Raw genomic sequence first — 15,102 nt, 5'->3', positions numbered from 1 at the left:
TTTACACAGACAGTGCCATTCCTTGGAGTTCTGGGTGTTAATCAGTTAATCCAGCATTTACAGCTATCCACGAAAAGTTTGTTCCATCACATCCAAAATTTCTTTTTTTTAAAAAAAAAAAAAAAAAAAAAAAAACACAGCCCAGCTGCATCCTCACAAAAACAATAGTCACCCAAAGTCTACTCACTTTACACAGACTCTCATATCCCATTATCAAGTTTCTCAGTGGATGCAGTGGAAGTGATTTGGCAGAGTTTTATTACAGAGCATTTGGACGGGGGAAAAAAAAAAAAAAAAGAAGGTTGTGGTTCAGAAGAAAACGCATCCTGATTTTGCCATCTGAGTGCGATTTCCGCTGGGTACCATCAATCATTGATCAGAGCCAGGATCATGCTACAGGAAACAGGATGTGTATCAGTGACCAGGAAAAAACAATTGTCATAACTGCAAAGAAAACTAAACATGCAAATGTGATAACATTGCCAGGGTATTTGCATGCATGTGATTTGCAATCCCTGACATACAAAGCCAAATCTTAGCCTAGCCTATTCATCTCATGGTCCTCGAGCAGCAAGTCCTGCAGGTTTCTCCGCTGTCTTTACAACAGCGTGAACTCCAAAAGAATAAAACTTTCAAGACAGTAAGTTGAATCAAGGGTTCACCAACTGGAACAAACACTTTTGGACTCTGCCTTTGAGAACCAGACCTGAATGACCATTTAGAACATGACTGGACATTCCTACTCTGGATGTAAAATGTACGCAGCACAAGTTTCAAAGCTGCAGTAAAACCAGTCAGACTGCTCTTCCTGGTACACCCAGTCACTCACTCACTCAACCCCAAAGAGCTTATTGCGCAATTCTGACAGTAACTGTGGGAACTGACAGGTTAAGCAAGGGAGTCTGTAATTAGATACTGTAATTTTATAACAATGTTTAACATCTTTCATTTGCAAAAGAAAACATCAATGAACGTAGGAAAAGCGCTATCTCACCTGTAAAGATAGATGAAGAAGCAGAGAAGATGAAAACCCAGCTTGATCATAGCCTCCTTCATGTGAGATTTCAGCTGGCCTCGGTTGTGAATCTCAGTGGGGTCAAATATCCCCATATTACCCATGGGCACTTTGATGTACCTGCAACATGGCAAAAGATATCCACTAAAAATTAACATACTGAAATGAAATGTATTTTTACGCATAAAAGCAACATCCAGTCTTATGGAAGAGATGCTCAGTGATGGATCCCATGAAAACACAAATCTAATGACAAGAAAGCTGAACAGACCGCAGATCACATTTAGATCTCACCTGTAGAGGTTCCAGGATGCCACAGGTAGGTTCAGCAGGAATATGAACCAGTGCATGGAGACCAGCATGAGGACTGTGGCTAAGGCTTGACCTACTAGCTCCGGCAGGACCCACTGATGGGCAAAAAGGCAGACACACACACACGCACACACATCACTTGTCCTCATTGCACAGTAGCTTGCAGCACAGCATAAGAGATTACAAGTATATTTTCATTTAGCTGATGCTTTTCTCCAAAGCAGTTTTAAGATACTCAGTAACACTACTTAACAGATTCATCCCAATTAAACAGCTGGCTAAATTTTTTTAATTTAGGCTAAGTACCTTCCTCAAGGGTACTGCAGCCAGAGGTGAGATTTGAAAACGTAATGGTTGTGGGCAGGGACCTTTTTTATAAAAATCAGCACCACTCAATGGAATTATAAACAAATTTATGGGCATGGGATACATCAGTGCTGACTCAACATTCAAGGATACGCCCCCTTATCAATCATATTTCCAGTAAACTGCTTTAACCAAATGTTGCCCTAAGTATATATATGTTACATTTATTCATTTAGCTGACAAATTTTCTCCAAAGTGACTTACAATGCTAACCCACTTATTTACCCATTTATACAGCTGGGTAATTTTACAGGGGTTATTCAGGGTAAGTACCTTGCTCAAAAGTACTAGAGCTGGAGCTGAGACTGGAACCCGCAAATACCAGCTACACACGTTAGCATGCTAGAGACAGTAAAGCAAAGACGATTAGAGAGAGTAAAGCAGAGACAGTGAGTGAATAGGGACAGTAGAGAGCTAGAGAGAGTAAAGAGTAGAGAGCTAGACAGTAGAGCACTAGAGACAGTAGACAGTATAGAGCTAGAGTGCTAGAGAGAATATAGACAGTACAGTAGAGTGCTAGAGAGAGTAAAGTAGGGACAGTAGAGTGCTAGAGACAGAGAGCTAGAGAGAGTAGAGAACTAGAGAGAGTAGAGAGCTAGACACTAAGACAGAGACAGAGTTAAGTAGAGAGTAGAGAGAGTAGGGAGCTAGAGAGAGTAGAGCACTAGACACTGTCTAAGACAGAGACAGTTAAGTAGAGAGTTACAGTTAGAGAGCTAGACACACTGTCTAAGACAGTACAGACAATAAAGTAGAGATAGTGTAGAGCGTTACAGAGAAAGTAAAAACTTGCACTTACTTTGTTCAGCTTGGAGCAGCAGGCGCGAGCGTTGATGTAATCGCACTCGAGATCGGACAGTGTGATTATCTGACAGTTCGGTAAAGGATTTCGGAACTTTTCCAACAAATCCACTCAGCTCACACACTACGTCTTAGGCAATTTATTATCGCTTACGTTGTTCAGTCTGTCTGTGTACAACAATACAGCCAACCGGAACGTATCGAAGCGAAACGCACACAGGAGCAGGAGAGAGATCAGTAACTGGTCTGGATCTTGATACCAGCAGCAGGAACACTCTTCTGGGGTAAATAATAGCGGAAACTTGCTAACTTATAATAAGAACAGAAAAGGTGCTATGTTGCAAACCCAAGAAAAGGCTTATATTAAGAAGCTTTATTGTTATTCATGAAATTATTTCAAAAATAGAAAGTACAGAGACAGTACTGAGTACAGTAGGCAGCCAATCTCCGATCAGAGCTAACCTAGCATCTTTACTGAAGTGCTAAATAACACAAAGAAACGTACCGCATGTTGCAAGTAACACATTTTAAAATCAGTGAAAACTTCAGCGCCACACAAAAGGATACGAAGTATACGGAAAGGAAAATTAAAGCACAGCAGTCTATTAATGACAGAATGAACACGGCAGCCTCCATCTTGAACTTCCTTATTTAAAGCCACTTCCGGCGGCGGCGGCGGCGGAGGTACGTTACAGGAGCGTCAGGATTGCGGAACAGCTGCACTTTTGCGCAAGTCCTAAAGTAAATCGAAATAACGGATAAAAACGACATAAAGGCCTGATACCCCTTAACTAGATATGTATAAATAAAATATATAGATACACATCTATCGATGAATATATGATTTTATATATGTATAACATATAAATTAGTATATGTAATGTGTGTGTGTGTGTATGTATTTTTATGTAAATAAAACAGACATTCATTGACATACGTGTGTCCATATAATTCGAAACATCCACTGCTCCCTTTGGATCCAAAAGTTCCCCTGTGGCTCCAAGCTGAGCCTGTGGCCCTCTGCACCCTAGCAGCTCCCAACAGCACGGCCCAGGGCTCACCAGGCACCACCTCTGCTTTTACACTCCAAGCCCCCCCGAGAGTCAAGTAAACTGGTGCAGGACAGAAAGACACGGGTGCGATCCGTGATTCTTCGGTCTTGAGATGGTCTTTGGATTCTGATGATTCCATTTCAGTAAAATTTGATAATGACAGTTCGTGCTTTGTTGCATTTGGGTTGCGGAGTGTAATCGTGGTGTGTTTGTTAAAAACGAATAAACATAACAGACAGCTACACGTTTATTGTGCACTTAGGAAATCGGGGAGAAGCGAGTTGTGAGTTTTGAGACCCTTCTTAAACGTAGGGAGAGACGCAGCAGTTCCGAGTGAGAAGGGGAGGTCGTTTGCACTCGATGCTTAGTTGACTTTTGGAACACCAAAAGGCCTTGGAGACCATGGATAACAACTGTTGTGGATGACAAAATACCCTCCAGGAGGCAGGCCTACCTGTGTTAAAGTCAACGATCAAGAGAAGATTTCACCAGAGTAAATAGAGAGGGTTTGCCACAAGATGCAAACTATTGGTAAGCCTAAAAACACACACACACGCTGTCGGAAACCGGTTATCCCAAGCAGGGTCGCAGCGAGCTGGAGCCCAGCCCGGTCACGCAGGGTGCAGGGCTGGAGGGGGGGAGGGGACACACTCAGGACAGGACACCAGTCCGCCGCAGGGAACTCCAAGCGGGACTCGAGCCCCAGAGCCACCGGAGAGCAGGCCCTGGCCAAACCCACTGTGCCACCACGGCCCCTTAGCCTAAAAATAGGAAGACCAAAAAATATCTAAAGAAGCCTGTAGAGTTCTGGAACAACATCCTATGGAAAGATGAGACGAAGACCAGCTTGTACCAGAAAGATGGGAAGAGAAGAATATGAAGAAGGGAAGGAACTGCTCATGATCTGAAGCATAGCACCTCATCTGTGAAGCATGGTGGAGGTATTTATTGAGGATGTGACTGCTGACGAAAGCTGCAGGATGAATTCTGAAGTGCACAGGGCTATATTATCTGCTCAGATCAGCCAAATGCTTCAAGACTCATTGGACGGTGCTTCACAATGCAGATGGACAATGACCCGAAGCATACTGTGAAAGCAACCCAAGACTTTTTAAAGGCAAAGAAGTGGGATGTTCTGCAGTTGCCAAGTCAGTCACCTGAGCTGAATCCAACTGTAAATGCATTTCAACTTCTGAAGGCAAAGTGCCCCAAGAACAAGCAGGAAATGAAGATTGATCTAAGTTCTGATCTACTGATCTACTAAGTTCATGTAGTCTGTAAATGTTCATAAACTATAACTCTGAGATCATACCTATGATCATACAATGGATAAACCTTCATGCAACTACTCCTGTAATGTAATGTAAACGTTTACATATCATACAATCACAATTATCCGGACCCTGTCCCAGAAGCATCCAGAGGAAACCAATGCGGACAAAGGGAGAACAAGCAAACTCCACGCAAGCTGAGAAGGAATCAAATCCACCTTGTATCACATAACCCTAGCAACGTGAAGCAGCAGCACTGCTCACTGTCTCACCCTTAGACAAATACATTAAAGACTGAAATTATAAGTATAAAAAAATTGTAGCTACCTATGCATAAGTGCATAGATCAACAAATATATATCTATATACACACACACTTTCTGAACTGCTTGTCCCATACGGGGTCGCGGGGAACCGGAGCCTACCCAGCAACACAGGGCGTAAGGCTGGAGGGGGAGGGGACGCAGCCAGGACGGGACGCCAGTCCCTTGCAAGGCACCCCAAGCAGGACTCAAACCCCAGACTCACCGGAGAGCAGGACCCGGTCCAACCCACCGCACCGCCACCCTATTGCTATATATGTAAAGATATTTTTACATGTATCTCTATGGCAGCTGGTAGCATAGTGGTTAGAGCTGCTCTCTTTGAACCTAAGGGTTGCAGGTTTGAATTCCTCCTCTAACTGTATGATCGTTGAGCAACTTATCTACCCTGTATTGCTCCAATAAAATGACCCAGCTGTGTAAATTATTGTGGTTAGTTTCACATAATAAGTCACTTTGGAGAAAAGCATCAAATATATGTGTCAATATATTTGTATGTAGATATGTACAAATAAATAGATCCATATATGTAAATTTATGTACACACATACAAATACATCATTACATATATTTATAGAAATTTACTTTTACCACAGGGACGTGCAGTGGCGCAACAGGTTTGGCTGGGTCTCGCTCTCCGGTGGGTCTGGGGTTTGTATCCTGCTTGGGATGCTTTGCAACGGACTGGCGTCCCGTCCTGGTTGTGTCCCCTTGTGCCCTGTGTTGTCGGGTTAGGCTCCGGCTCACCACTACCCCACTTGGGACAAGCAGTTTCAGACTCTGTGTGTGTGTGTGTATATTCATGACTACACATATATCAATGATATCGATACAAATATTTTTGTATGCACATTTATTTCACTGTACTGACAGTATACATGTGTAAATACTTAAATTTATGCAGCAAATTTGCAGAACAAAAACTTGACAGCTGCACCTGCAAGTTTAGCTTTTTTTTTAAAAAAAGTTATGTGGTTTAGAGTTATTCAGAACATTAAACTGCAAATGCAGCGTTATTAAACATCTTTATTAATAGAAATGTAATTATTTGTAAAATTAAATTTGCTGATGTAACGCTCACCTTTTTTCCCCCATGCAATGTGTATACATGTGCCCATACATCAAGATGAAAATTTCAAGTGCTTAAAAAGTGAGCTTAACAGATCTCTAAAAACTATTTTTTGTAGCAGAGCTACAAAAACAAAAACCATAACTTGGCTCTCGTGTGGGAATGGCAGGAGGGCCTAATGGAGGTGCCTTCAAGGGATTCCTAGCAGGAAAGATAGAGCAAGAATTTGGGTTAATGAAACCCATCTGACTCAAGTTCAGCTAATAAGCCAATGGCTCAATAGAAATCCCATTTTGGTCAAAGGAGGCATTCCTAAATGAGAGAAACCTCAGAACATATGGGATGTTGGAAGTAATTCCCAAGTTGCTATGAATAAGACCACCCACTAAAGAATAGTTAAACAAACATCCTGCCTTTGAAGCTGTGCACTGTGGTTGGTCCCAGGTGGTGTTCTACCAGGACTGTCCTGCCACACACTTTTATTTCACAAGCACCACACACAACTTTTTACACTGACATGTCTTTATTGAACAAACGGTTGGCCTATGCACGAGTCATCCCGGCTCACCAGAGGGAGGGGCCGTTTGCCCCTATGCTGGTGAAGATGCATCTCTCCACTTCTCATTTTTACTTAGTTTAAATCATTCCGTTAATGACAATCACTCTATAGATCTTGCTGTAAATAGGTTTGTTGTATTTTAATTAACATCAGAACAAGGCTGGCTCGCAACAACACAGATAGGAAAATGTGCCACATGGGTGAGATCTTCCAAAACTCATCTGAATTATTATGCAGCTGTAATGTTCATTCACTGAAAATTTCAGGGCAATGTGGAGCTTTGATACAATACAAATAGTCACATTATAACAACAAAAATAGGAGAAAGAAAAAAATGACCCAGATGTATATAATTGCAGGTTGTTTAATATATTTACATTTATTCATTTAGAAGACGCTTTTCTCCAAGGCGACGTACATCTCATAGAAAATACAATGTGTGCATTACATTAGGAGAAAGAGAGACATAGTTGCAGTCATGTGATTCCTAGTTTGTTTCTTTCCACTTTATGCACCAATGTTCATTCCACGAATAGGTGCACAAAACTCAGGGTAGACTAATCCTGATCACCTTCCTACAATTGTTTTTTTTTTTTTTTTTTTTTTTTAGAGGTACACAAATATTTACATATTGGAAGTCGCTTTGGAGAAAAGTGTAATAGAAATGAATAGAAAATCCCATTTGCTCAATGGTAGTACAGCTGAAGGTGGGATTCAAATCCACAACCTTGTGCTCCTAAAGCAGTACCTTTAAGCACTCTGCTGCCAGCCACTGTATTACAGTATAGATGTCATGATGAAATGCTTGTGGAATTTGAACTGAGCAGAAGGGTGCAGTAGCCAAGTGTAGACAAAGTTCATGCTAAAGAGCTGCGAACATTAAGGTGAAGAGCAGAAGAGATCATCATCAATCATTCCGAGTGGACAGACAGGACTGAAGTTCTACGGTTCGGCCACTAAGGGTCAGCCATAGCCAAGATGTAGAAGCTCCGCGGTGCCTTTGACACACGCTTTCTGACTCATATTCTAGGCATTGACTCAATAATGAACTGTTACCATTTCATTGTGTCTCCTTCTAACGTTCCAGACCTCTTAACAGTTTTTAATGCTTTTCCCCTTAAGTTTTGGTGAATAACTTGGAATTTGTATATCTTTTTTTCATACACCATGATTTCCACCACAGCGCTATAGCATTTAAAAATCTAGCTGATGCTTTCCTCCAAAGCAGCTTGGAAATGGGTTACTCATTTATTTGGCTGGACAAACATTTTTTACAGTATAAACTCAGGGTAAGTACTTTGCTCAAGGCCACTGCAGCAGGAGGTGGGATCGGAACCAAATATTCATTTTGTTTCACTTCCCTGGTCTGGTTTGGCCTCCCACAATTGCTTATTTATTCATTGTTGTGTCTTTTAGGCTGGATGGGTCATACAAGGGGACAGTAACAGGACAAATTGTTCTGTACCCCATTGGTGGCTTCTTGGAGAGGCCTTGTGAAGAAGATAACCCCCCCCATGCTGCCTGACAATTCTGACCCCATCTCCCCACCCCTCTGCAGTTATGAACTTGTCTAGCGCCACGTACACTAGAGCAATTAACATACCCATACAGTCCATTATGTAACACCTTGCACAAAAACCTCGAACCGATGGCCAGAAGCAATCAGGGCTGCTGTCACACAACGCAGCAGGAGTTCGAGACACATTTAACCCCATCGCTCGGAGACGGGTGGGTCCAGGGATATCTGCAACAGGGCATTTCCACCCTCCATTCTGCAGGGCTTAAATCCCGTGGGGTTTCTCAGCTCTCCTTACACCACTAAGAGCTACAGAACGGTGTGAAATTGCTTTAGACAATAAACTGGAACAACAAGATTATTAGTAAACTACGTGGAGTTTGCATGTTCTCCCCGTGTCTGCGTGGGTTTCCTCCCAAAGACAGGCTGTTCAGGTTCCCCCATAGTGTGTGAGTGACAGAAAGAGTGTGTTCCACTGATGTATGGATGAGTGACCTTGCTGAATAAGGTGTGTGGGCTGATAACACTACATAGAGTTTGTTGGAAGTCGCTTTGGATAAAAGCGTCTGCTAAATAAATAAATGTAATGCAAGTTATCAGCTTGTTCAAAATTCGCTGCAAGTTCTTATGTTATTAATTTGTTATTAGTCCCCAAAAAAATACTTTCGCGATATTGCAACGCAAGCATGAAGGTAAGCAGTGTAAGAACGGACGAACTTGCGACAACCTGTAACCCGCAAGTCTAGAGGTGGTGCCAGTTGCTATGCTGCTACACCGATATATTACTGTATCGTACCATATTATCGGAGGACAGCATGAGTTCCGACAGCGCAGTGACCGCTGTGATGCTCACACATCCGTCACATGCATCTCCTCTGTAGTCGTTCCATCAGGGTGTCGAATGACCTGTGGCATTTGCCTTTATCACCAGTGCAACAAAAATACACACCAGGGCTCTGTCTGTCTCTGTGTGTGTGTGTGTGTGTGTGTGTGTGTGTGTGTGTGTGTGTGTGTGTGTGTGTGTGTGTGTGTCATTGCCATTTATATTTACTCAGCCACTCATTCACTGCGTGACCAAGCTGAGGTTCACTCTGCAACACGGGTGTGTTTTCTCCTGGCCAGTTTTTTTTTTTTTTTTTTTAATCAAACTAAAAATTTATTTCAGAAATCACACGCATCATCTGAAACCACTTGTCCCATACAGGGTCGCAGGGAGCCGGAGCCTAACCCAGCAACACAGAGGGCGAAAGGCTGGAGGGGGAGGGGACACACCCAGGACGGGACGCCAGTCCATCGCAAGGCACCCCAAGCAGGACTCGAACCCCAGACCCACCGGAGAGCAACACCCAGTCCAACCCACTGCACCATTGCGCCCCCCCTTTCGGAAATCTAATTGCATTAAAAGTCAAATATATTTAGTGCTTGAACTAAATAAATACATATGTATGGGATAATGTTTTGGTTCACCGACATCAATTTCACCACACATTTGCACAGAAAGGTCACTTGTGGTTACTGGCCCCAGAGTCGGCCACCTGCGATCAGGTCTTATTAACGGCAACAAATAGTGAGGATGACTGAGTGCACATGTTGGGCAGTCCACTGGAGTCACAGCGCTGGAATGTGGTCAGTAGAAGCGCTATTTATTCTTTTCTATAGAACAAAAGGTGACCTTTCCTGCAATAGTTAATAGGACGTTCAAAAAATGTTTTATGTGCCCCAGGTTTAATAGACTCTTATTAAGAATTAGAGTCCTATCTAACAAAAGCTTTTGCAAAAAAAAACCGCACTCCAAACTGACAGGATTATTAAGTTATTATTTTCTGAACATGCGTTCACGCTGCGGTTGCTCCGACCCGAGAACACGGCTCAGAAATCTGCCCGGCTTTGCCGTGCCTTGAGAGCGTGGAGTTCGGTCCAGCCCACGGGCATGGGAAACTGCAGACTGGGGCTGCGGCCAACCTGCACGGCCAGCTGCGCATTAAATCCTGAACCCGGGCCATGACCCGTTCTGCTGGCTCGAGTCCAACTAGTCAGGGCGAAGCATTGCGCAGCTGTGAACCAGTTCTCGAGCGCACGAACGTTAACTGCACGCATGCATCCATTTACAGATTAATGCACATGTGCCCATCGTCAAGTGATCGCCCAACGTATTATATTATAGCAATATCATAAACCGCTGTGTGGTCCTTATCCTCTTAGCAGTAACCATTGGCCCTCTCTTTACCCAGAATGCCCAGGAGCAGTGGGCAGCCACTGGCACTTGGACCCCCCAGAGGTTCATCTTTGTCCGTTGCCTTTTTTGTTTTCCTTTCCTCAGTCGCCATCTGGTTTACTTTTATGGCTTGACAAGATGGCATAGTTATTATAGCCACTAAATGCATAACTAACTTTTTACCTGCAGGCTTACTTTAACTCTGCTATAATTTGTTAGTACTGTGTCTCGATCCTTTGTTCAACACACTGCTTTTCTGTGTGAGAAGCGCTCCTTACAATTACAATGAATTGAACTGAAATACAGGACCGTATCCATGATCCTGCGATTTGCGTACGTGGAAATTTTATATATATGTAAAAAAATGAATTTTTAATTTGTTGCGTCTTGCCAATAAGCTATTAAGGTGCCATTCATGTTCTCAATGTGAACATTAGGGGTGCGAGGTTGGACAGGATGGTATAGAACTGGAGTACCTGGTATTCAAGGGTGTCCCTGGAAGAGTGAGCAGCTATTAAACTGTAACCGTAAACTCACTCACTAGTCATGGTCACGGCAGTCCAAAGCCAATCTGGCACAGTATGCTGTAAATAGTTGGTGTCAATATATTGAAATTGTGAAACTTCACATATAATAACTGTATCCCTTCTATTGATGCATTTCCCTCTGCGGTTTGCGCCGCTTCGGAGAAACGCGTCTGCTGAATGACTACGAGGAAGCGTTTTGAAAGAGAGCTGTCAGTGGTGTTTTATAAGACTGTTTTGGGGGCATTGTCTCCACATGCGTTCATTATATCCTCTCAAGCTGTGCTCCCTTGCTGTCTCATGTCTTAATAAACTCATGGAAACCACGCTGGCGTCTTCACTCACGCCGTCATCACCCATCACCACTGGATATCACAGGGCTGCTTCCTTCTCCAGGATCCCGCGATTTCCCATTTTTCCCCGGCTTCGCACGGCCTGTCCCGTGGAGCGGAGTAAAGACGAGGCCAGCGCTCCGTCATACGCTGGTAACTTCCGCAGGCGTCCACCGAAATGAAGACATGCAGCAGGAATGCTCACGGCAACCACTACTGCGTCACGCTCCTCCTGCACTTCATTTAAACAAATCCTTTCTTATGCAAGAAGCGAGGCTGCGAGTGTTTGCTGTACTGTGGTTCCTTTCTGGTAAAGCGATCGCTAAAATGACTGAGAGTGAAAGTGAAGTCGGGGCACATTTACGGTCCATGGAAGCGGACCTGCGCTCTGCACTCAAGGACAGTGGTCAGCAGGACTGACCAAAGCAGACGGGGCCTTGAGTCACTCAATTATACACAGGTTTTTGTTCTACCCGAACACCTGAAATGCTATTTATTTCCCTGAACAGCTAACTACGGGTTCTTCAGATCACGGATAGTAGTAATTAAAATACAGATTTCCAGTTGCTCGAGTAAATATATACAATAAAGGCATACATATATACAGCTGTGGGAAGGGGTTTACGAAGCCTTTGGAAGTATCTGCATTTCTGCATGAATGGGGATTAAAACGAGAGTTGATCTCCACCTAACTCATAATAATAAAGACTTTTCATGTAATAAACCCTTTATATATATATACATATTTCTTTTGCTGTAAGGAACTTGCTGTGTGTTTTTTTTTCCAGTTCCAAAGAAGGGGGGGGGGGCAATCTTTAAACACACACACACACACACACACACACACCATCTGAACCACTTGTCCCATGCGGGGTCGCGGGGAGCAGGAGCCTAACCCAGCAACACAGGGCACGAGGTTTGAGGGGGAGGGGACACACCCAGGATGGGATGCCAGTCCATCGCAAGGCACCTCAAGCGGGACTCGAACCCCAGACCCACCGGAGAGCAGGACCCGGTCCAACCCACTGCGCCACCATATTTAAAAATATTATTTCATAATTCAAAAGGATCTAGCAGTACCAGCATCCACATCTGTCGCTTAAGCGGTTTGACAAAAATGGCATCTGATGCCCGAGCGCTTCTTTGCCACCACTTCTGTAATCCAGACGAATTACTAACAAAGCAGGAAACGGAGCGAGGACTTGCAAAAGAAAAATATGTCCTATAAAGTCTCTTCAGCCATTTACAGAAAACACAGCGTTATTGTTTTTTTATGAAGCTGGGGAACTGTACATCTGTTTATGCACTTGGGTTACAAGCAGTCTGGGTTTTTTTCACGAGACGGGAAACCACTCGTGCGTTGCGTCTCACTCCCTGTCCAGCGCGTGATTCTCGCGGTTCCGCTGATCCCTCACAAAGATGGCATTCGCAGATTCCTATGTGCTGTGTGTTCAGCAGCCACAAATGGTAAGGTATGTGTCGAACCCCTCTACTGGGGATTTGCACCTTCGCTGTACGCCACTGCACGTTGAGTCATTCTTCTAGAGCTCGGAAATGAAGCATCCGAGGGTTGGGCCATCGCGTCCCACCGGCAGTGTAGGACGCGCGAGTTTCCGGTCACATGCTCATTTCTGTTCTCAATAGGCAGGTGGCTTAAAAGAAAAAGGGGCAAATTTAATGAATGAAGTTAATGAAGTGAGGCTCGGCGACAGCAGGGCTGAGTCGCATAATGTAACTCATCCTCTGTATGTTGAATGCTGTTGCTTAACCCTAATATAGGTCCTGCGCCTCCCATCACATACATGCAGTAAGTTAAGCCTTCTTTGTGTCTCTACTGAGGTCTACAGTTTAAATAAGCCCTCAACCAAAAATCAAGATGTCATCATTAATGGTTGCTTTTATATGCCTTTTAAGCACATCATATATGGGAAAAAATATTTCTCCTAAGATACAGGTTTGACTATACATGTATAGTTATACATTCAGCTGATGCTTTTCTCCAAAGCAATTTACAATTATTTGCCTATTTATAGAGCTGGGTCATTTTTACTAGAACAATTTAGGGTAAGTACCTTGCTCAAGGGTACTACAGCCAGAGGTGGGAATCAAACCTGTGACCTTTGGGTCTAAAGGCAGCAACTCTAATCACTGTAGTACCACCTGTCCCACAACAGCTGCTCCATTTTCGTGCTTTTTTTCCACAGTTTAGTCTTCAAAATTACAGGAATTAATAATATATTTGTATCTTAATATAGAAAAAATATTATGTGGATATAATGTGACGTTTTGTGTGTGCTGAAACTTCCCATCCTCCATCTCTTTTTAATAACCGATGCAAGTTGCGATGACTTCGTAACCAGTCCTGGGAAGGACAGAACATGACGCCGGCCTGCGCCGAACAGCATGTCTTGGAACTCCAAGGATACCGGAATATCCAGAACATCCAGAACCTTCTAGAGCTGCAAGGCCACAACACAGTGTTCCCCAGAATCTTTTGGAGCAAAGCCACGCAAACCTTTAAAATAATACAACGGGACCACTTGCTGTTAATACCTGTTACGGAGATGTTGGGCTAAAATAAGCTGGCAGCTGCAATATAACTTTCTAAACTTAATTTTTCTCACATCAGAAGTTTTTCAGAAGCACGAAGTCCTAACTACACAAACATATAGAGTAATACACCAATGTATTTCCCAAGGTGAGACAAAACTAATGAATATGTATTTCAGCTTTTCCCTGAAATTAATGTAAAGTCAACACCTTTCAACACATTTCTGCTGAGAACAGAAAGTGAGCGAAGGGCACGGCGCTCTGCACATGTGCACCGCAGTGATTTACGGTCACGGTGAGAGGGCACTGCCCACACGCTTTCTCCCGGCTGCCCGAATTAATAGCCGCTCAGCTCGCGCTCGTCTCCCCTAAAGGCCACCTGAGGATAAAATGCGTTTGTTGTGACCGCGGAGAGGGAAGCAAGGTGGCCGCTTACCGGTGTTGACGACTGCGCTTAGCGAGAGTCGTTTGACCACCTGACACCTGCTGTAGGACGTCCTTCAGATCTGTTCGGTAAATTGAGGTCTTTGCATTCCTTTCACAGTTTGCATCACACGTCTCGCGGCCGTTCATGGCCACCCCCTCGCCTAGATGATAAGCCACCCTTAACGCTGCGCCAGCGCAACGATTCACACACTTACGGTGTGTGTAAGTGAGCCACTAACACTATCGCAGGAGCCCTTATTTCAGATATTTACACTTTATCAGTCTATGTGATAAACGTTGGATGTTGCATGTAGTATGTGGATTGTTGCTCTATACTGCTGTATATCACCCCCCCCCCCCCCCAGTATCGAATGTTTATTTTATTATTCATTTCCTCGTATCTGTAACAAATCAGTGTGAAACAGGTGTGCTTTCATTTTGACATTAATGTGTATTTTTCCTGTTGAACGGTGCGAAAAAAATCGAAATTAAATCCACTGTAATTCAACGTCAAACAATAAGACGTGAAAAAGTCCAGGGGAATAAATGCTTTTAAAATACTGCACGTATGTTATATGTTGCTGCTCTAGGCCTTTGTATGTTTATACTTTATTTTATTATAGTCATCTAATATTGACGCTCTTAATTAGATGGCTCTGGGGTCCACTAATCTGCACGTATCTGCAAGATTAAATAGTGTAAATGCTACGTCTTAAGTATATACAGGCTGCACTAAACTTAGATCTTCTTCCTTATGTTTCCCAATATATT

General features: G+C 43.4%; 1 protein-coding gene across 1 annotated transcript; it reads right to left on the bottom strand.

Annotated features, from left to right (window-relative positions):
• Positions 1-115: 115 nt before the first annotated feature.
• On the bottom strand, positions 116-14,502 carry cnih4 (cornichon family member 4). Its single transcript, XM_018757232.2, has 6 exons — positions 14,342-14,502; positions 3,062-3,230; positions 2,493-2,561; positions 1,310-1,422; positions 995-1,135; positions 116-393 (listed from the first exon to the last, which is right to left on the bottom strand). Exons 2-6 carry the CDS (start codon positions 3,128-3,130, stop codon positions 366-368), a joined length of 420 nt encoding a protein of 139 aa, XP_018612748.1. The 5' UTR covers positions 3,131-3,230; positions 14,342-14,502; the 3' UTR covers positions 116-365.
• Between the last annotated feature and the right edge of the window lie 600 nt (positions 14,503-15,102).

The sequence above is a fragment of the Scleropages formosus genome, chromosome 8, assembly GCF_900964775.1.
Source record: "Scleropages formosus chromosome 8, fSclFor1.1, whole genome shotgun sequence".
Classification (NCBI taxonomy): Eukaryota; Metazoa; Chordata; class Actinopteri; order Osteoglossiformes; family Osteoglossidae; genus Scleropages; species Scleropages formosus.
The sequence above is the reverse complement of the archived record's forward strand: the minus strand, read 5'-3'. Positions and strand labels throughout refer to the sequence as shown.

Excerpts from the sequence above, each read along its gene's own strand:
- cnih4 (XM_018757232.2), bottom strand. The coding sequence starts at position 3,130 with ATGGAGGCTGCCGTGTTCATTCTGTCATTAATAGACTGCTGTGCTTTA. Across the intron at positions 1,423-2,492 it reads GCTGCTCCAAGCTGAACAAA|TGGGTCCTGCCGGAGCTAGT; the intron begins GTAAGTGCAAGT and ends TTTGCCCATCAG. Across the intron at positions 394-994 it reads TTCTTCATCTATCTTTACAG|CATGATCCTGGCTCTGATCA; the intron begins GTGAGATAGCGC and ends TGTTTCCTGTAG.